Consider the following 19,636-nt stretch of genomic DNA (forward strand, 5'->3'; position numbering starts at 1 on the left):
CCAGCGTCAACCCTGTGGAACACAGTCTCATCCTCCGGCATCGTTCAAGGTTAACCAAGTTCCTTGATTGTGTATGGGGTACTTCTAACAGGAACAAACACTGGCCTGGGTTACTAAGTATACGACACTCACCACCAGATTGGGAAGACCGGCAATAGGCCAGTACTCCGCCTCGAAGATTATCTGATCAACGCCCGCCATTCCTCCTCGAGACGAGCACTGATGCCCATATGTCGTTATCGTTCGAAACCTTGTACCTAACCTTGTACCTCGTACCCCCTTCGCGAACCAGCAATTGCCGGAATTCGCTCGGCCATGCATACCCCGCAGGAATTGCGTGACGGCGCATCGAGTCATCGTAAGAAGGATGGTGATTATATATGCCAGAAGCGAACGGTGCCCTCTCGCAGATCGAAGTTCTCTCAAGAAGGAAGAAACCCAATCTATATTCCTCCATTCTAAACCACCATCATGGCACCATCCATTACTGAGACCCCGACCCTTTCTCTCCGGGCAAAGCCGGTGTCCGCGCTGAAGACCGATTCGGGCTTTAACAAAGAGAACTCAATCGGATATGCAGAGGTCTATAAGCATGACGACGAAGTCCAGGGTACAGAGAAGCAGCCGCCCGCATCATTCCCAAAATACCTCCCCGTCTGGGACAACGAGACAGAAAGGTTCGACATCAGCCCTAACCTACTGGCCACCTTTTGACCCCCGCTGACCTTCGCAGATACCCTCCTCTGCAACCATTCGAGCACTATGACCACGGCAAGGATGCGGACCTCTATTTCTCTGACCTCTTGCCAAAGGACAAAGCGCAAGTGGATGACCTCACTCCCACCATTGGCAGTGAAGTCCGTGGTGTCCAGCTGAGCCAGCTGACGAAGGAAGGCAAGGATCAACTGGCTCGATTCGTCGCCCAAAGAAAGGTCGTCGGTGAGTTGTAGCCACAGGCTTCTCCGCTGTTCTGCAAGGTTCTGTGCTAATGTCGAGCCTCATCTAGCCTTCCGTGACCAGGACTTTGCGCATCTTCCTATCGATGAAGCCCTCGAATGGGGTGGCTACTTTGGCCGACACCACATCCATCAGACATCTGGAGCCCCCAAGGGCTATCCGGAGATTCATCTCGTTCACCGCGGAGCTGATGACACGAGTGGTGCCGACTTCCTGGCTACACACACCAACTCTATCACCTGGCACTCCGATGTAACATTCGAAAAGCAGCCCCCTGGCACCACCTTCCTGTATCTCCTGGATGGACCATCAACTGGAGGAGACACCTTGTTCGCGGATATGGCACAGGCATACCGACGCCTCTCGCCTGAATTTCGAAAGAGGCTGCACGGGTTGAAAGCGGTTCACTCCGGTATTGAGCAGGTCAACAACAGCCTCAACAAGGGCGGTATTGCACGACGAGACCCGATCACATCTGAGCATCCCATTGTCCGGACTCATCCAGTGAGTGCTTCTCAAGAAGAATTAGATTAGTGGGTGTATTCGTTCTAACGTGCTGTCTAGGTTACTGGAGAGAAAGCACTGTTTGTCAATCCACAGTGTAAGTTTAAGGTCACGTCCGTATCACAGAAAACCAAGCGACTAAAAAAGCTTCAGTCACTCGCTACATTGTCGGATACAAGAAGGAGGAGTCAGAGTTCCTGCTGAAGTTCCTCTACGACCACATTGCGCTGTCTGCAGATATTCAGACACGGGTCCGCTGGCGTCCTGGCACTGTTGTTGTTTGGGATGTAAGTGCTTTCAAGCTACTGTATGATGGAAAACAAGATTGACAAGGCTAACTATTACAGAACCGTGTGGCGGCGCACAGTGCACTGTTCGACTGGGCGGATGGTCAGAGACGACACCTCGCGAGAATTACGCCACAGGCTGAAGCTCCTTACGAGACTCCTTTTGAAGGATAGAAGATGTCAGACAATGAACAGCGATACATATGGCCACAAGACCAGGCTACCATTTTCTCGATAGATATAGTTAGCGGCATCATGAACAGACAGGACGAATATGACTTCTTTTGAATGATACATCATACAATATCAACCAACCAATGAATTCTTCGCTCAGCTACAACAGTGCTTGCACGACAGTTCCAGTGATGGGGTTCATGCTGAGATTAGCTTTATCCTCATGATGACACAATGAGGCATAGGGTATTGAGCACTTCACGATTGTCTGATCCGGTAGGACCAGCATTGTGTCGAACTTTATGACCTCGCGTAGACCACACACAACATCATTATTGAATCAACGCCGTGAGTCACCCACGCCATAACCAGCACATCAACTATTATCTTTGTTACTCTCATCTTCAACCTCTCAACACCTTCCAGTCTCGCACAACCACATCACTACTACCACCATTCTTACCACCAATATCACTACCACAACCATCTTTACCATCTGAACCTCCACCCTACAATCCCAAACATCACCACCACCACGATGTCCAACCAAGCTCCTCGAGCACCGAGGATCCACCCTCAAGTGCCCCCAAGCCATCCACACGCTCTGGGCGGCCGAACCACCAACCCCCCGAGGCGCGACGAGGACACCGCCGTCGACAAGCTCCGCACCGAGCTGGGGTCCCACAATCTCCAGTTCGGCATCTTCAAGCAGCAGGTCACTAGCCAGCTCAACACTTTGGCCCAGCACAACAACACCTTGTTCGAGGCACACAGCAACCTTGTGCAGGAGAACAAGACCCTGCAACAGGCGAACAAGCTTCTCCGCAACGAGATCGCCCGTCTCAGCAACGAAGCCACCCGCCAGCGAGCGGAGCTCGCCACCCTGCGCACCGAGGTGCAGACGGCCGCGGTCGAGCGGCAGGAGGAGATCCTCCGGGCTGGCGCTACCGCGCAGCTCATATTGTCTCAAATCGAGGATCTTTGGAATGCGTTGACTTCTCTCGACCAGAAGCGTCGCGGCGAGTTTTTGGAGTGGTTGGAGGGGATGGATGTGGAGTAGGTCTTTGCGGGTAGAGGGAAGGGGGGAGGGGGGCTTGTAAGGAAGGGAAAGTTCATTTATGGAGATATACGATGTTATGCATAGCGGGGAGCAGTGGATGGAGTTTTGGGGGTACATCATCGGGGGCATGAGTCTTCTCGGGAAGGGAGATGAGTGAGTGTGTTTTTTTTTGGGTGTTGTGGAGTTATGGGATACGGTGTTCGGTGTATCACTTTGCTTACTCGTTGGGGTTGTGACGTTGTCTACTTGGGGACTACTGCATTGGAATTCAACTTGCTTCTCTCGAGTCTGGTATAGTTTCGTAAATCGGTCCCTTCGCTTGTAGGTGGGAGTGATGCCTCCCTCGACTATAGCATGCTTAACTTCCCTCGCGCCTTCCTGGGTACGTGGAGCAAGATGCTCATCCACCGAGTATACCACTCCCTTGGCCACAACCTCGCCAGCCCCGTAGTATCCGAGGCGAGACGCCTCTCACAAAAAAAGATCTATTGGGTATTATGAAGGCAGTACCAATCCGTTATCAACTCCACTACCCACAATCCCACGTGAACCATTTCTTAGAGCACTAGATCGAGAACCATGTACCTTGCCTCTCCCCAATCTCCGCTGAACAGACAAGGCTTTTGGTTACCTAATATGTAAACCCCAGCTTCCATCGGACACGAACGCTGCCCCATCCATCACAAAGCCATCGATGCGATTTCTGCTTGAATTTTGTTTGAGATGTGGCCGGGCTGTGTGATCTATGTCGATATTACGTATGTCGACTCGCGCAGTTCCGAGCTCCTATGCAATTCTTATGTAGTGTTTGGGATAGCGGTATGCGATGTTCTCACGCCTTTATACATAAAAGAAAAGAAAAGAAAGCTCGATGAAAATATAGACCATATTATGCTATAACGGGATCAGGCCCCAACTGCCACTGTGAAGATAATGCAAATAAGGGACCTTTTGCAAAAATAACTGATAAGGAAAAGACTGTATTCCAAGTCAACTATAAGTGAGATATAAGTTTGGCAATTTGTAGTAACGAAGCGTCGAATGAAGCTGCTTCATATGTTCTACACAGCATAGATCTTGTATATGGTGTCAAAGTAAGAGTTGTAATTTTAACAGCTGGTCTCGTGGCGCAATGGTAGCGCATTAGTTTCCGGTACTAGAGGTTGTGCGTTCGAGTCGCACCGGGATCGTTTTTTGCCCACCTCGAGCCTGCCTCTTCCTTTTTCTTGACAGAAGTAAACCACCTTGTTTCTGTTTGCTATCGCTGTTTTCCTTTATAGCATACTCCGACAAGGCTCCGAGAACCCGAAGACCCGAAGTCAATGGTTTGGAATCCAGTCAGGGCCCATGGTTCATCTCAGACGAGTCTTATCGATTTATCTTCGGCCCCCAACTTGCACACTCGTCCATGACACCAGTGTCGCACCTCTGCTTCATCTTTCAGCGGTCCAGCCCGTAAGCCCACCGATCCAGATGACAAGCAAGCCAAGCCAACATTATAGTACCGTTCGAGGTGGTCCGAGGCTCAGGCCATAGCCCAGACCTAGGACCGTGATCGGTGTTTAGTCCCCGAAGATTTGCTTAACTCGACGGAGGGGGCTCTGCAGCCCCCACTGTGAGGCCATTTGGCTTAGGTGATATTGATACATCAGGGTGCTCGCCGTAAGGCGAATCGGAGTAACGTAAGACTCAGAGAAACATACATGGAACTGAACGGGGAGCCTCCAGCTTGCACCTGGACTTAGATAAGAGATAACAGGAGTTGGTAATCCGTTGAAGTCTATCAAACTGGTAGAATGGGGCCGCAATAAAAGCAGCCTGGCCCGATTCACTAAAAGCAATGAACTCCCGCACGCCCTTCTAGAAGAAAGAGTAGAGGAAATCAATATGGTTCAGTAGGACCACACACAACATATATTCATATATACAGGAAGTAGTAAAGGTTTGTCGGCCCTATAGTCTCGACAATCCAGAGACGAAAAGGTAGATGAAACAGAGATTGAGGAAATGAGAAGCGTCGCAAAAGTGTACAGGATGAAAAGAAACAAGAAATCGACCAAGGTCGAGAGAAGAACTTCGTGGCAGGAATGGATGCACGATCACCAGGAGCTCAGATAACAAGAACAGCTCGCGCACCACCTTGGCCAGCAAAGCAGGAGCGAGGCTGGTCCGTTTTGTCCCGAGGACAACGTGCCGATCGGGGAGGCAAGGCGCAAGAAACCTTGCATATGGAACCGAGGGAGATGGCGTCTTTTCCCACCAGAGCGTGTAAGTAAACCTTCATTTTCATCGTCGAACAGAGTGGTTATCTGTTTCAGGTGAATCGCGGCCCCGGCTATGATACCGGTTTGTAGCCAGATTTACTTCTCCATTCAGTCTGTTTCCAATTTTGTTGGAAAGAGTCCATCTCTGTCCGCTCCGTGTTCCACTTGGCGTCGTCCAATGCGTGTTCGAGACGACCCTTCTTGCGCTGGCGCACGAAGAACAAAATGAATGCGGCGAGCAGCATGGCTCCGACAGCCGCAGAGCCAGCGTACACACCGATCTTGGCACCGGTGGGCAATTCAGCCCATTTCTGGGCCAGAGTCTTCTCCGGTTCCTTATTCAATTCCACGGCAGCCGTCGAATTACCCCTGGAGCTCCAGAGTTAGTAGTCCGTCATGTAATATCTCAATGGCGAGGAGGACTTACGTTACGACCTTGATGCTCTCCCACGAGCCCGTATGATTGGTATATTCGTACTCTTTGCCGGTGTGGAAGTCCTGTACGCGCACTTTCTGGACGACCATATTGTACGGACCAGCATCATAGTCGATCTCTCCGCCCGCCCACTCGATTGTTCCCAGAGGCTCGCTCGGGTCACCACCGGGCCAGATACCATAGCGGAGTGTGCAGGGGGTCTGCGGATAGTTCTTGCCGTCCAATGCATCCTCGTACTTCAGCGTGCGCACCAATGTGCCGTCAATCCACCATTCCAGTTTTGCGGCATCCCAGTAGGTAGTGTAGTTGTGGAACTCGGTGTCGGCGTTGGGAACATAATGGAAGCCTCCACGGTCAAAGGACGTATCGTTACCCTTGCCGAAGTAGTTGGACTGGACTGAGCTAGTGTTGTAGCCCACCCATTCCCAGTCGATCTCGTCCAGGTCATCGGACTCCAACACGATACTGCTAATCACACCGCCACCCTTGGCCATCTTGACCCATGACTCAACGACACCGAAGAAAATGTAGAAGGTCGACTTGATGGTGGGGGAGTCCAGCTTCTTAGCGATGGTGAAATTCGCGCCGGCGTCGGTGATGGCGATATGGCCGTTGGTGGTCTCCCAGATCTTGGAGTCGAGCGTCTCGTTGAATTGCCATGAGAAAGTCGTGCCCAATGCGGGATCCGACGGGCAGGTGGCGTTGAGCGGGTTGCATGTGGTTGAGGTCTGAGCAGCCACTAAGTAAATCTGGGCCACGATCAGGGCCAGGAGGTTAAAGAAAGACATAATGAATAGTCACGTCCTTTAGGATCACCACTCTCCAGATACCGAGAAATACGGTCCCCTCGTTTTGTCAAAGATAGTATTCAAGGGAGCAGAGGCGAGTCAGGACAACTGCGGGTCACACACGCTTGCTTCCTGGCAAGGTAAGGTGCGATAAAGGGGCGTTTCCTGGCAGTGCACCGGGGGGGACGAGTGTTTGAGATCAATTCCTCTAACGGTCCGTAAGGAGTGAGACCGAAAGCGTGGGGAAGAGGAAGAGAGAGAGGAAGACTCAAGTCTCAAAAGAATGGCAGCGCGATCGAGTCGCACGAGGAGGTTGAAAAGCACCCACAAGAAGGGATGAGAGGAAAGAGGGATGGAACTGATGCGGAGGAAGAACGGACGGAGGAGAGGGGAAGTAAAAGAGACATGACGGCGAGAGCATTTTCCTTTAATTTACTAGATACTAGGTTGACCCCAACCACAATGACTAGTTTTTTTTTTAACCCTTCCTTTTTTTTCCCCCTCGCTCTCTTTTCTTGTCCGATCATAATAGTTGGAATTATAAGTTATTCTTTTTTTAAACCCGGATTGGAGACACGGACAAGGTGCCCGCATGTCTCTCATCAAAGCTGCGAGTTTGCAGTCGATGTCACTAGTTTTTGGCCCTAAACATTTCAGGGGCTGCTCCAAACAGGAAACCACCCGACTCATGAAGGGAGTCTAGTCCTGAAACAGCCTGGTATGCCACAAATCTACCCTGGTTCGGCTGGCTAGCGTGGTCCCTGGCCCTGAATCTAGTCCTAATAAGGCCTAGTGCGGTCCCCCGACCACTGAAGGGCTCGAATTGTTCCATGGACTCAACCAACATGATTGGGTCGAATAAGGCCGAGGATAGATCCGTACACCAATCAGGGTTCTGCCTCAGGGGAACAAGGGGTTCACTTTCAAACACCCGACAAACTACTAACAGCAATTCGGGGATGAGTCCACAGTGCCCGTGAGAACTGCTGGCTGGGAAAGGAAGATTTCAAACTGATTGAAATGATAAGCGCACCGGTAAAGCAGCTTCAAAGGAGTTAATTGAGGGATCATCGACCAGGAATGATACTTATGTACGAGTAAGGTATCCATGATGAAGCTGTGAGTGCTCCTTGCTACCCAGAAAGAGCCAATGGCACCGCCACTCTCGGGTTGCTTCATGTATCGTACCTGCAGCCACTGCCGAACTCCTCTGCAATTGCCCATCGAATGACCTTGCGTTCCACCCACCCACCTTGAGGCACATATACTCCACGGTTCCCGAGGGACAATCAAACAAACAAGCACAGCTAAAGGCATGGATTTTCACTCTTCCTAACTAGTTCTAGCACCGCCTGGTGAGGATCCATTCTTGGTCTCAGCACAGCACAGAGGGTCAGTGCCGTGGCAGTTCACTTGGATCTGCTAATTGGCTGGTGGCAAGTCATGTAGAGAGGTACGGAGTAGGTTTGCGGTAAACTCAGTCCTACCAGCAGATATCGGGATTGTAACGCCGTGAGGGGGGAAAAGGGGGGCAACAAGGGTAGAATTGTCAACATGGTTGGAGATTGTATTTTCCAACCGCACAAACATTCGATTCCCCCACCCTCTCTCAAGTCTCCGCAGCCAACGGTCTGCGCGAGTCTCCCAGAGCCAAGGTAAGGGAGCACAACTGCAGATAAATTCGAAACATGGAGAGGTCGTGTAGCCGGTATCGTGCCAAGCCATGCCTGCTACTCTGTATGAAGGTCTCTGCAGACTTCACAATGGACAATCTTTGACAGGTTAATCTATTAATGTCACTGCCTACAGATGAGCATATTAGATGCGACTTCGACACGAACATGCTCGGCGCTGGTCAGTCTAATTTCCAGTGCCAGTTCACCCCACTTTCGCAGATAGGCAAATAGACATTGCATAACGACCAAGAAGGATAAAAATGGAAAGGATGGAACCGTTCCCACTTGGCAAGAGAACCAAGAGCACCACAATTTTGCAGATCAACTGATCATGATATTTCATGGTGGAAATCTTCAAAGGATTATAACTTAACCGGCTACTAAGACTCGTGGCCTGCCGCCACTCGGCCAAATGGCTGTTGTATGCGTACATGAATCATCGATAGATCAATCAGTCAGTCATCCGATCATTATCATAAGTCTTTCGTGTCGGACAGTCTACAGTATGATTCATCCAAGGTATTATTATAGCATAAAGGTCATATCGACATGTACATCCATCGTAACCATACGTGATTCGAAACTCGACAAACACATTAACCGCCCCCGCCCCCCCCAGCTTCCCCTACTTCCATCCTTCTATCCCTCCCAATTCCTTCCATTCCTCATCCACACCCTATTAATTGAGATAGACTTTCGCGGGCCTCCTTACCGAACTCCTCGGTTTCTCCACATAGTAGTATGACGGGCTCCGTCGCTGCCGGTGGCGATGGCGCGCTCGGTTGGTAGGCAAATTGGTCTCCCCGTAGTCGGGCTCGCTCTCCATCTCATGATTCATGGCACAAAGCTTCCAGAGCCAGAGAAGCAGCAGGGTTCCTGCCATCGTGCCGAGGACGATACCGGCGATGCCACCCCCGGAGATGGAATTGGGGCAATTGGAGTCATCCCGACTCTGGAGAAGGTGGATTGGCGCCTGAGGGAAGGGAGAAAAAAAACCAGGTGTCAATTTCCCTCATTTCTTTCACGGGAGACTCGGACTCGGCCCGCCCGCGCGAACAGATCCACGGAACAACGAGACTCGACTTACCATGGGTGTGGTGGTTGGGTTTCAATGTACTGTACGGAGTACCGTGCTGCACAATTGATATCAGAGATCGATGTCTTTGTGGTCCCCTCAATGCAAGCACAACCGAAAGAAAGTCAACTAACTGGGAAATCAGAAGAGGGGGTGGAATTGGAACCATATATTATCATCATCATCATCATCTTTTTCTCTTCACCTTCTTGTCCATACTTTCCCGCTGCGGCTGGGCTGGTGTTCCCATTGACGTCAACCGTACGTCTTTTGCCTTGGATCCCCTCCTACACAAACCCCCCCTCCCCTCCTCTCACAAACTTCGGCTTGGCTTTCTGATCTTGATGAGCGGATGGCTTTTCCTTCGGGGCGCCTGCCAATAGAATCAATGGATCAATTGTAAGCATTGTGCACTGCGAAGTGTCTTGCGCGCATGGATGAGCTTACGTTTTTCACGTGTCGGGTGTGGTGGGGATACCGCGGGATACCTCGCCTCGCGTTATTGGTCCAACTACCGACTAACTACTACAGAGGAAACTCATATGTAATACCAGGTGCTTTGAGCCTTGTTTTTGAGGACTGACTTGCATGAAAATCGCGCAGGCGGAGGGGCTTGAATCTCGTTCTTTCTTGTGTGGTTTCCCCGCATCTGTGGAAAAGCGGACTTCAAGCCGGTGTCGTTGAGATGCTCGACTACAATGCCAGTGTGTGTGCTACGCTCTCGATGTACTTATGCGTCGCACAGTCTTGGTCCTAGAACAGATCGATTGCCTATTTCGAGTTCGGACTCATTAAAGCAATGGGAGGCTAGTGGTTAACTATCATTTCGGGAATCTATCCTGAACCCCACTTAGCAATAAAAAAACACTTTACCAGGCGCGCCAGCAATCCCTAGTCAATGCTTGTGGTTGATGTCTTTTCTACGGTACACGAAATGACATGGCTTGGGTGCGTTCCAAAAATAGTACCAGCACGAACTCTGGTATGTGGCTTGTGAGGTAGCCGATGCAGAGGAAACTGGCTCACAACCTCCTATGTCCCGGGGAAGGGGGCCCACTGCCGGTCTCCCAAGCCGTCATGTTGGGCCCCAGCTCGAACTCGATCGCGCCCCCATGTGCCAGGAGATCCTCGTGCTCGAACCAGTTCTTCGTCCAGACTTGTCCGTTGATTCTCACGCTTTGCACATAATAGCCCTGGTCCAGGCCATTTGCGATAATCCGAAGCGTCTGGTTGCCGTTGATGGTCATGTTGAGATCCGGGAACCAGGGCGAGGCAATCAGGTACACTGGCTGGGTGACCACCGGGTAGATCCCCAGCATCTGCCACAAAAGCCATGAATTCATTGCCCCTGCATCACTGTTGCCGGGGACTCCGTAGAGTGCGTCGTTGAAACTACATGGACGTTTGATCAGTCCTACTCTTTGGAAAATCTCATTCCGTGGTACTCACTATTGGTATCCGAGGCCCCTCGATCTCTGGACGCTTTTTGCTTGCTTGTTGATGTAATTGTACAGGTAAGGCGTGGCGAAGTCAGGCTCGTTACTTAACCACGGTCATTAGTCTCACTTCGTTGTCAATTCACAAAGGGGTGTGTACCCTATGTTGATGATTGTCGTGATTCCAGCTCCATTCGGTCCGAGGCTTTGAACGGACATATTTGGCGCAAACTCCTCAGTTAGCTAGGGTCCTCCTGCGGCGGGGAACTCTTACCATGAGATCAAGTCGGGATTCGAACGTGTCCACGCCTCCCATTAGATCAACCAGGGTCTCCATGTCATGGGGAATGACGAAAGAGTATTCTAGGCATTCGGTGCGTAAGTAGACATTCTATCATACCATGGATGTCACTCACCCCAAGGCACGGCTTCATATGTATAGTCCAACCACTCGCACTTGTCACAGTAGCGGGGATCATATGTGCTGCTGTTGAACGTGCCGTTTGAGAACCTAGGTGCCAGAAATCCTGTGAAGTTCAGACTAGAAACATCCGGATTCCATATATTCTGCCATCCAGCGGACCGATTCAGATACTTTTCCTGGTCACTAGGCATCTCTCCCGAGGCGACTTGGCTCAGCGCAAAATCATTTAGGCTGTACTCAACGGTTCTGGAAATACATCTTGTGTTACGATCTTGTGAAACATATCCAAGCTCGAGCCAATCGCCCAGGGCGCCGCGCCCCTCTTTGGTGCTGGCCGAGGGGTCTGTGGGGTCCCATGTGTTGTATGGAATCACCTCCGCGTCGGTCTTCATGGCGGCATAGCCGTCGGTCCAGTTGATCGCTCCGCGAAGGCCCTTGACGTAGGCATCCGCTAACACATTATCGGCATTGGAGCCGCCTTGGACCAGTCCATTCCAGTTTCCTGAGCGTCCATCTGGCAGGAAACCTTGGTGTCTTGGGGACGAAAAAATTATTAGTATCACTCTTCCTTGACCCTGCTCATATCCAGGGATCATACCTCCATATATCGATCAGACCCCGAATCATAGACTCATAGTAGTCAGGTTGATATATATGATAGAAACTAATCGTGCAGCGGAAAATGTCCCCTAATCGTATACATCAATAACAGTATTGAATCAATTGTTCTTCATACTGACACATTGTATAAAAGTCGTCCCAGAATGGCTCATCCGACTGCCAGAGAGGATTCTCGCCGGTCCGATCGGACGGCATCAGATGCATAAAGTAGAGAGAACTGTAGAGCAGCCGCACATGCGTCATATTCGCTGTTTCGTCCAATGCAACCCGAGTCTTGCTGAAAACATCTCGGTTCCATTCTTCCACAGCCGACTGCACCGTGTCATTCAAGTCCCAGGATGGAATCTCTGATTCAATGTAGGCACGGGCCTTTTCTTCGGAGATGAAGGATACACCAACTCTGGAGATAATTTGAGCGCTTGAAGTAGTGTTCCAACTGAAGAGCGCCCCGATGCGATCATTCATGGGTCCTGATGTGGTTTTCTTATCAGTCAAATTACCGTACACTGGCTGACTGATGCCACCGTTGGCGAAGCTCTGATAACGCGGCATCGGCTCGGTATTCCTCCCTGCGAAGGTGCGCGCTGTCTCTGGGGCTATAGAAAATTCTCCGTAGAAGTAGACTGTGAACGGCGCGCCTGGTACCCAATCAGCCTCTCCGAAGATATAGTATTGACGCAGGCTGGCACTCACCGTTGTTCCAGCCACCCATATACGTCCCATAGCCAGTGTAAGCCCGTCCCTCATCCTTCAGTTGGATCTCGCCGGCAACGTAGAACTGACCATTGGGATCATTGGGTGACCCGGGAAGATACTTTGGTAGATGTTAGCGCTGCAGCACCTCGAAGCTACCGGCATTGTAGATGTCATACATGGGAAAGATCGACCAGTACATGCTTTTCGCCCTCGGGGAAGCTATACTGGATGATTCCAGCGTGGCGAGAGGCCGAGAGCTCGACCTGAACGCCGTTCTGCAATCTTGTTGCAAAGTAGCCCACGCTGGCTGTATCATTACCGATCTACAGAGATTATGAGTCCAGGTCGATGAGTTTCGCTTCTCTCGGGCAGCATACCCTAGGCTGGGAGTAGGTCAAATTGTCGAGCAGATTCACCGGGGGCGCAATATCTGTGAGCGGCATCTGGGGAATTATTCCATATTTTGGTGCACCTCCAGTACCACTTTCATGCATTATGGCTGGGTAAATGGTGAAATGCTAGTCAACGATCGAGGACTTTTGATTGAGTGGTCACGTTCACCTACTGATCGCCGTGACATCTCCATCTGGCGTCCAACCCCCATTGAGGACCGCCAGGCTCCAGTTTGCAGCCGTAGTGTCGATACCTACCTTTGCCACGCCGAAAGGCCGCGCTCCCCCCACGAAAATATCGCCTCCTCCATAGCCTTTGCCTGGATAGGGTCCTTCCGAACCCATTAGGGCATTCACATATTGGGAGTAATCTTCCTTGATAGAAGCAATCGCCGGTACCAGGACAGATAGCAAAGCTAACAAGCGATGGCAGGTGGGCAAGTAAACGGACTGCATACTGAGTATACTGAGTAGCTTCCAGAGGATTCTGGAGAGAATGAACATGGGGCAGGAAAGAGGGGAAATTCACTTGGGTAGAAAAAGAGCTGCCCCCCAATTTTATCCCCCGCCGGGGAGGGGAATGCAGGCGATCTACGCGGAGATACCTGCATTTCATCCCTGACGTACTGCAGCGACTGGCCACTGAGATTAATATGATGCTTGCTTTCTTTAGACTGGCACAGTCGGAATGAAGAGCGAAAGTGTTTCGTGTTGTGCTTTCTTCCCCGCATTTTGGTTAGTGAAGCAAGGATTCAATATTTGACACACACATACACACACATACTAAACCTAGTCACCTTCTGGGCTCTTTCACAGTACCAATAATCGTACTTGGGCATTTGGACGGTCTCGTGGTAGTTTGTACTGCTGCTTATGGAAATCATCTTCCGCCCCGGACTTCACCCTTTCGAAGGAAAAAACGATGTAACTTGCTTTCATATGCTCGACCAGATGACATGCTCTCGCGGCCCAATCCCCACAAGCCGAGTCCAAGATGTGAAGTTTATACTCCGTACTCAACACTGAACTTGAGAGGCTATTTACTTGCCTATAACTAGTTACTTGGTTGGCTTAAGCGGATGACTAAGCTAATCACGGCTGCTGCCTTCCCAGCCGGGATCGAATCCGAATTTCGTCCCCTTTTCGCAAACAAACTGGTCTTCATGATCTTCATTCATTTTATCGATGACTATGTAGCACTCGAATCCCTCCAGTAGCATTTACGCCATGTTTCAGTGCTCTCATTGCGACAAGTCTTATCAGAGAAAGAGTCACCTGCTTCGGCACGAGGCGACGCGTACGCACTGCTCTTCCCCTTCCGTGCCGGGGGTTTCCAGGCTAACAAGTCCAGATACTACTAAATCTTTCTCTTCAATATGTCCCATTTGCAATAAGGCATTTCAAAAGCAGTAAGCTCACGTTCTTGCCGGGCCCCTTCCTCATCGATGGGTTAGTCTGACAGGATTTAGGGAGGTCGCGCGACGACATAGTAAGATTTGTGCAAGGAAGTACAATAGACCCCCACCGCCAGCGTCTAAGCCTGGCCGGAAGAAACGCTCCTGTGATGAGTGTACCCATGCCAAAACAGCCTGCGACAAAAACTCACCATGTTCTCGCTGTAAAGCCCTGGGTCGACAGTGTTCTTTCGGAAGTGTGACATCTTCGCCTACAACTATCTGCTTGACATCTGTCCCACCTTCACCAGCATTCTCGCATAGTTCACTCGCAAGCAAGAGGTCGTTTTTCTTTCTTTCTCACTTCACTGATCCAGCTGTGGTGAAGGACAAGCTTGCAATCGCAGAAACAGCAAAAAGCTCTACTAAAAGGAACCTCGATGCCCTCCATCTGAACCTCGAAGATGCACTCAGCCCGTTCTACGCCATGCAGTCATTTATGAGCTCTTCTTCAACTGCAGATATGTTCTTTCAGCCTTCTTTCCTAACAAACCAGTATCCCATCCTGGACCTCCCCTCTGAAGGCGCCTTGTCTTCGCGGCTCGCCAGGCAATTGAATGACTTGATGGTAGAGCTGGTGGAAACATCAAACTCTATGGGTCATGATAGTGAAGGCCCGAATAGGCCGCTTGATATCTCTAGCTTAATTCCGCTATTTACAACTTCCAATCTTTCAATTTTCATCTCGACTTACTTTCAATCCCTTCACTGGCATCTGCCGATTGTACATTTCCCAACATTTGACCCAGGAAATGTGTCAAACTCCCTCCTTATCTCAATATTTTTGGCCGGAGCAATATACGCGACTTCTCAAGATGGAACTGTCGTGCCACCTGGGCTGCTCGACGTAGCCGAGGAGTATATCTTTCGACGTGTTGCAAATTTGTCGACAGCATCAATCCATACCAGCCAACTCTCTCAATTCTTCCCAGAACTCGAAATTGTTCAAGCAGCCCTGATAATCGAGATGCTTCATTTTGGACAGGGGGGTATGCAAACAAGACGGCGCATCCGGATCATGAGACATCCGTGTGTTATCTCCTTGATACGATCAATAGGCATTTTCCAATACAAACGAAGTACAACTCCCCAAATCTGCGATGAGCTCACTTGGAGGAAACGCATAGCGGAGGAGGTCCTTGTACGGTAAGTACCTATGATATAGATCACTGTCAAAGACATTTATTGAGACACTGTCAGGGTTTCCTGTTGGGCTTTCCTCGCGGACGGATTTCTCACGGTCTGTTTTAACAACCATCCTGCATTGTCTATCTTTGAGATGGATTGTGACTTTCCCTGGGACTCTGCACTGTTCGAGGCCGAAAGTACATCTGCATTCAATGAGCTTGTAGCTTCGACTAATGGAGCACGGCCCTCACTTCCAACTATAAGACAGTTCATCACCCGTCTACTCGACACGGACATCGGTGATTTGGTCACATGGAGCCGGTCACTTGTGGCAGAACACCTGCTACTGTTGATGTACGGTATGTGTAACGCCTGGTTGGGCCCTTGAGATGACAGTCTCGCTAATAGAAAGTGGAATCAGCGATGCACTCCCTGGCGTTTCAGGCAAGGACCGGCTTACTCGGATGGATTTCACCAAACGCTATCAAGCTCGCTGCAGATAATTGGAAGCGAATTTGGGATTCAATTGGTGACATTGTTGGCAAAGAGAAGACACAGAGTCTGGGTTATCCCAAACATGCAGAGGAGCTTTGGTGGCTTCTAAATGCTACGCTCGACCGTACCGCTGGCCGGGGCAAGAATCTTCGCTACCTAGACACCGCAGCTACTGACGACTTGGGCAAGCTGAACGAGTTTATTCATAACGTTGCGGCGGAAGAAGGAACACCTTGATTGAATCACGGTGTTCATATTAATTATCACAGTGCTCATATCATACATCTATGTACAGCATACAATAAAACTAACACATACCGAAAACGCCAAATCCAGCTCCTTTGGACCATCTATGCGACATCATATCTCTTACTCGTTCTTATGCTTCAATTCGTCGCCCTTGGCTTTGCGATATGTGCCACCCAAGCGGTCCCAGAACGTGGTGAATTGCCCATAATTATAATTGAAGTACAGATGATGCAGCGTATGACACTCGGGTCCGTTGATCACTGCAGAACGCGAGAGGCATTCGGCATCGTCTAATCGGTTTGTCAGTTGTGATCGTGGCAGTCAACAACAAGGGAAGAGAGGGGGGCGTACGGATTGCGAGGGTCCACATAGTTACGAATACAAACAGTCCCAGGTAAGCGCACTTCTGCAGAGGGAACAGCATTGGGAAGATGTGGTAGGGCAGACTCTGGGCCCAGCCATCGAAAGGGTTGAACGCATAGCTGGCGTACGGTGTCGGCACGACCCACTTGTGGTGCTTTTTGTGCAAGAAACGATAGACGGAGGGATGATGCTCCCATCTGTGGATCCAGTAGATTCCCGTGTCCGTGAAGAAGATGAAAAGCGGGTATTGAAGATACGAATATCCAGGGAAGGGCTCCTGGCTCGCGAAGTCATATAGCTTGGACCATCCACGGATTTCCAGCAGGAAGAATGGAACAGTGAGGATGGACATAACAGGCATGGCAAATAGTCCTTGCTTGATCTCCTGTCGGATCTGCTGGTGCAGGATTCGTGGATGCTTCATCAGAGACTTGTCGAAAACAGTGTGGTACAGGATCGTGCTGCCAATGAGGTACATGAGAACACCGAATATCCTTCATGGACAGCTTAGTTAGCTACTGTGTACGATGAAGCCTAAGTAGAGAACAACATACCACATGGTGAAGAATAATGACAGGGCCTGTCTCGGGAGATGGTCACGCTTCCACCGGCTCGCATTGGCATACTGGGACGCTTGCAGTGGATAGTAAAGGCCAATGTGCTGGTTGTAGAGGAATTGAGTCTCCATGGTCGCATTGCCCGGATACATCTCATAGCTCGGAAGCACTGAGGCATAGACCCGGTCGAAGACGAAAGTGTCGAGGATATCAAGCAGGACGTCCATACTGGCGATTGTCGTTGTCGATGTGCTTGGTCGAGTTTAGGGCTGGCTCATACCAGACAGGGTGGATGGTGCGGTGCTGTTGCTTTATAAGACGAATCGGTCAAATCTCGTTCCTTGCAGGTAGTAATATTGAGTTTGGGCACATGGGGGAGCTCCTGCAGGATAGGCTTTGCAATTTAGGATACTCTTTGATTTATATACGGGGTTTACCTACCTGGTACTTTTCGGTGATTCCCTACACGGCGATTCCCTACCGCGGGGATTCCCTACCACCGGAGCCCGGGTATTCCAGTCAGACCACTGATTAAGGGGCAACGAACAGTGGCGTGGTGGTGATATATTTCTTATCCCGTTGTTACTGGTGGGTTATACATGGTAGCCAGCCATTGATGATAAAAGGAGTGTCTACTCTGAGTCCTACCGCACAGTGTACTACTGCATTGTTCACAGACGGTTACCGAGCAGGCCCTTGTTGACCGATGTATTTATATGTTATTCCCAGGTGCCGCCTACCTCATCACAACCGCCTTAACTGTGCTTATTCGGTCGGTCTTCTTAGTCTCAAACAGCACTACGATTGATTGAACAGTCACGGAGCCAAATCTGCGAGAATGATCCAGGTAAATAGTCTATTGTCTTTATTGAAGCTATGGTGAAAGAACAATGTCCATTTTTTCAATTTATTATATAACACCTAGCTGTGTCCCGACATATACAAAATGGCAAGATGGCCGAGTGGTCTAAGGCGCTAGTTTTAGGAATTTCCGAAACACTAGTTCGAAAGAGCGTGGGTTCGAATCCCACTCTTGTCAATAACTTTTTTGTCCTTGTACCTTGGCCACGATGCTGTTGTATCAATCAATTTTTTGCCAATCGTTCTTTTCGGCCACTCTGAAGCACCAGGTAGCCGGCTCAGCGTCATGTCGTGCCCTGTATGTCATATGTTACAGTCATCCAAGGGTCATGGTTGTGCGGCGCATATGCTTGCTTCTTCGGAGAAACTATCCGCTCTCAGCGTCTTTCCGAAGGCATGCCCGCCGCACAGCGAGACAATCACGAAAAACCCACCAAAAACCGACGGGCAGAGGGAAGCCACACCAGCCAGGCCAGATTCAATCCCGCGCTTTCCAACTTTCTCATACCCCTCTTCAACTCCACCTTCTTCAACCCCCCCCCTCTCTCCCACTTCCAATACCCCTCCAAAAGTCTCTGTTTCGTCAAAATGGGTGTCACCTTCGACAAGTGCGAGACCCGCCCGGCCAACATCGATGCCATCCTCAACGGCCTCGACAGATACAACCCGGAGACGACCACGGTATTCCAGGACTACGTCGCCCAGCAGTGCGAGGACCGCACTTTCGATTGCTATGCCAACCTGGCCCTGCTGAAGCTGTGAGTGTCTGTCCCTTCTTCGCTCATGCGCCTATTATCCTACACACTGCACCTCCTTCCCGAGAACCAAGCGCTCCGACGCGGGGATAAGAATAAATGGTTTTTATATGATGAAGAAAATCTCATTTACAATCACGTTTCCTATTACCTGACACCCTATCATGGGGCATGTCGAGATCTCAATTCTCCTGAGAATGAAAGCCACCCAAGCTTCTATTCGTCGCACACTGCATCGCTCCCCGCTCTAAGTTTTGACGGTAGCTAACACGTTCCTTGAATTGTCTTTGATTCCCAACAGCTACCAGTTCAACCCTCACCTTCTCCAGCCCGAGACCGTCACCAACATCCTCGTCAAGGCTCTCACCGTCTTCCCTTCTCCCGCTTTCTCCCTCTGCCTTGCTCTGCTCCCCGCCCACACCCAGCCCTTCCAGTCCTCCAACCCTGAAGCCCAAGCCGCCGCCCAGACCTCCGACTTCGTTGAGTCCGTCCAGAAGCTCGCCCGTCTGTCTACCCTCCTGGAGTCTGCCCAGTACGCCCAGTTCTGGTCCACCCTGAACTCCGACGACCTGTACGCCGATCTGGTCGCCGACGTCGCCGGATTCGAGGAGCTTGTCCGCATCCGCATCGCCGTCGAGGTCGGCAAGGCCTTCCGTGAGGTCAACGCCGAGGTTCTGGAGCAGTGGCTCGACCTCCGCAGCCGTGAGGCCCTCGAGAAGTTCGTCGCCGAGGTCTGCAGCTGGGAGGTCGACGGTGCCGTCATCAAGGTGCCCACCAACAAGGAGAACGAGGCCCGCAGCGAGGTCAAGAGCGAGCGTGTGGGTGTGGATATGTTCGGTCGTGTCATCCGCAGAGGTTTCGAGCAGGCTGCATGAGCGGAAAGTCCTCAAATATAATTATTCTGAGGATTTGCATCGGATTTTCCCCCTTTCGAACCAACCAAAATCGCAACCTTGACGTCTTATTCAAATCTCGTTTCTCTCT

At 50.6% G+C, this 19,636-nt stretch overlaps 8 protein-coding genes and 2 non-coding genes across 10 annotated transcripts; 7 read left to right on the top strand and 3 right to left on the bottom strand.

The window, feature by feature from the left end:
* Positions 1 to 108: 108 nt before the first annotated feature.
* On the top strand, positions 109 to 2,128 carry BO72DRAFT_69763 (TauD/TfdA dioxygenase family protein). Its single transcript, XM_040950623.1, has 6 exons — positions 109 to 677; positions 734 to 939; positions 1,007 to 1,461; positions 1,522 to 1,558; positions 1,615 to 1,748; positions 1,809 to 2,128. Exons 1-6 carry the CDS (start codon positions 472 to 474, stop codon positions 1,920 to 1,922), a joined length of 1,152 nt encoding a protein of 383 aa, XP_040802731.1. The 5' UTR covers positions 109 to 471; the 3' UTR covers positions 1,923 to 2,128.
* Positions 2,129 to 2,460: 332 nt separating this feature from the next.
* BO72DRAFT_457758 (uncharacterized protein) lies at positions 2,461 to 3,139 on the top strand (the record flags this gene model as incomplete). The annotated part of the gene is made up of 2 exons (XM_040946347.1): positions 2,461 to 2,978; positions 3,067 to 3,139. The coding sequence occupies 2 exons, from the start codon at positions 2,461 to 2,463 to the stop codon at positions 3,137 to 3,139; spliced, it is 591 nt and encodes a 196-aa protein (XP_040802732.1).
* A 961-nt stretch (positions 3,140 to 4,100) lies between these two features.
* BO72DRAFT_t93 lies at positions 4,101 to 4,172 on the top strand. The gene has a single exon. It is a non-coding gene; the product is annotated as a tRNA-Arg (tRNA).
* A 707-nt stretch (positions 4,173 to 4,879) lies between these two features.
* Positions 4,880 to 6,638, bottom strand: BO72DRAFT_69787 (glycoside hydrolase family 16 protein). Its single transcript, XM_040950624.1, has 2 exons — positions 5,674 to 6,638; positions 4,880 to 5,615 (listed from the first exon to the last, which is right to left on the bottom strand). Exons 1-2 carry the CDS (start codon positions 6,468 to 6,470, stop codon positions 5,318 to 5,320), a joined length of 1,095 nt encoding a protein of 364 aa, XP_040802733.1. The 5' UTR covers positions 6,471 to 6,638; the 3' UTR covers positions 4,880 to 5,317.
* Positions 6,639 to 8,781: 2,143 nt separating this feature from the next.
* BO72DRAFT_446940 (uncharacterized protein) lies at positions 8,782 to 9,643 on the top strand. Its single transcript, XM_040944415.1, has 2 exons — positions 8,782 to 9,119; positions 9,234 to 9,643. Exons 1-2 carry the CDS (start codon positions 8,916 to 8,918, stop codon positions 9,558 to 9,560), a joined length of 531 nt encoding a protein of 176 aa, XP_040802734.1. The 5' UTR covers positions 8,782 to 8,915; the 3' UTR covers positions 9,561 to 9,643.
* Positions 9,644 to 10,048: 405 nt separating this feature from the next.
* On the bottom strand, positions 10,049 to 13,281 carry BO72DRAFT_401602 (uncharacterized protein). The gene is made up of 11 exons (XM_040942185.1): positions 12,964 to 13,281; positions 12,776 to 12,897; positions 12,575 to 12,721; positions 12,396 to 12,516; positions 11,822 to 12,340; positions 11,680 to 11,770; positions 11,074 to 11,615; positions 10,932 to 11,020; positions 10,818 to 10,888; positions 10,671 to 10,763; positions 10,049 to 10,613 (listed from the first exon to the last, which is right to left on the bottom strand). The coding sequence occupies exons 1-11, from the start codon at positions 13,244 to 13,246 to the stop codon at positions 10,244 to 10,246; spliced, it is 2,448 nt and encodes an 815-aa protein (XP_040802735.1). The 5' UTR covers positions 13,247 to 13,281; the 3' UTR covers positions 10,049 to 10,243.
* A 736-nt stretch (positions 13,282 to 14,017) lies between these two features.
* BO72DRAFT_507059 (uncharacterized protein) lies at positions 14,018 to 16,214 on the top strand (the record flags this gene model as incomplete). Its single annotated transcript, XM_040949250.1, has 5 exons — positions 14,018 to 14,087; positions 14,142 to 14,199; positions 14,260 to 15,390; positions 15,445 to 15,731; positions 15,794 to 16,214. The coding sequence occupies 5 exons, from the start codon at positions 14,018 to 14,020 to the stop codon at positions 16,102 to 16,104; spliced, it is 1,857 nt and encodes a 618-aa protein (XP_040802736.1). The 3' UTR covers positions 16,105 to 16,214.
* A 22-nt stretch (positions 16,215 to 16,236) lies between these two features.
* BO72DRAFT_375068 (sterol desaturase family protein) lies at positions 16,237 to 17,263 on the bottom strand (the record flags this gene model as incomplete). Its single annotated transcript, XM_040941166.1, has 3 exons — positions 16,237 to 16,406; positions 16,468 to 16,973; positions 17,034 to 17,263. The coding sequence occupies 3 exons, from the start codon at positions 17,261 to 17,263 to the stop codon at positions 16,237 to 16,239; spliced, it is 906 nt and encodes a 301-aa protein (XP_040802737.1).
* A 721-nt stretch (positions 17,264 to 17,984) lies between these two features.
* Positions 17,985 to 18,075, top strand: BO72DRAFT_t94. The gene has a single exon. It is a non-coding gene; the product is annotated as a tRNA-Leu (tRNA).
* A 410-nt stretch (positions 18,076 to 18,485) lies between these two features.
* BO72DRAFT_374942 (CSN8/PSMD8/EIF3K family protein) lies at positions 18,486 to 19,527 on the top strand (the record flags this gene model as incomplete). The annotated part of the gene is made up of 2 exons (XM_040941156.1): positions 18,486 to 18,655; positions 18,954 to 19,527. 2 exons carry the CDS (start codon positions 18,486 to 18,488, stop codon positions 19,525 to 19,527), a joined length of 744 nt encoding a protein of 247 aa, XP_040802738.1.
* Positions 19,528 to 19,636: the final 109 nt, after the last annotated feature.

Source organism: Aspergillus fijiensis (assembly GCF_003184825.1).
Source record: "Aspergillus fijiensis CBS 313.89 unplaced genomic scaffold BO72scaffold_16, whole genome shotgun sequence".
Lineage (NCBI taxonomy): Eukaryota > Fungi > Ascomycota > Eurotiomycetes > Eurotiales > Aspergillaceae > Aspergillus > Aspergillus fijiensis.

Coding starts and splice junctions, on each gene's coding strand:
- BO72DRAFT_401602 (XM_040942185.1), bottom strand. CDS start 13,246: ATGCAGTCCGTTTACTTGCCCACCTGCCATCGCTTGTTAGCTTTGCTA. Junction 11,616..11,679: donor GGTCTGATCGATATATGGAG/GTATGATCCCTG, acceptor TTCGTCCCCAAG/ACACCAAGGTTTCCTGCCAG. Junction 11,021..11,073: donor ATATGAAGCCGTGCCTTGGG/GTGAGTGACATC, acceptor CCGAATGCCTAG/AATACTCTTTCGTCATTCCC.
- BO72DRAFT_69787 (XM_040950624.1), bottom strand. CDS start 6,470: ATGTCTTTCTTTAACCTCCTGGCCCTGATCGTGGCCCAGATTTACTTA. Junction 5,616..5,673: donor GAGAGCATCAAGGTCGTAAC/GTAAGTCCTCCT, acceptor CTGGAGCTCCAG/GGGTAATTCGACGGCTGCCG.
- BO72DRAFT_69763 (XM_040950623.1), top strand. CDS start 472: ATGGCACCATCCATTACTGAGACCCCGACCCTTTCTCTCCGGGCAAAG. Junction 678..733: donor TGGGACAACGAGACAGAAAG/GTTCGACATCAG, acceptor TGACCTTCGCAG/ATACCCTCCTCTGCAACCAT. Junction 1,559..1,614: donor ACTGTTTGTCAATCCACAGT/GTAAGTTTAAGG, acceptor AAAAAGCTTCAG/TCACTCGCTACATTGTCGGA.
- BO72DRAFT_446940 (XM_040944415.1), top strand. CDS start 8,916: ATGGCGCGCTCGGTTGGTAGGCAAATTGGTCTCCCCGTAGTCGGGCTC. Junction 9,120..9,233: donor TGGAGAAGGTGGATTGGCGC/CTGAGGGAAGGG, acceptor GACTCGACTTAC/CATGGGTGTGGTGGTTGGGT.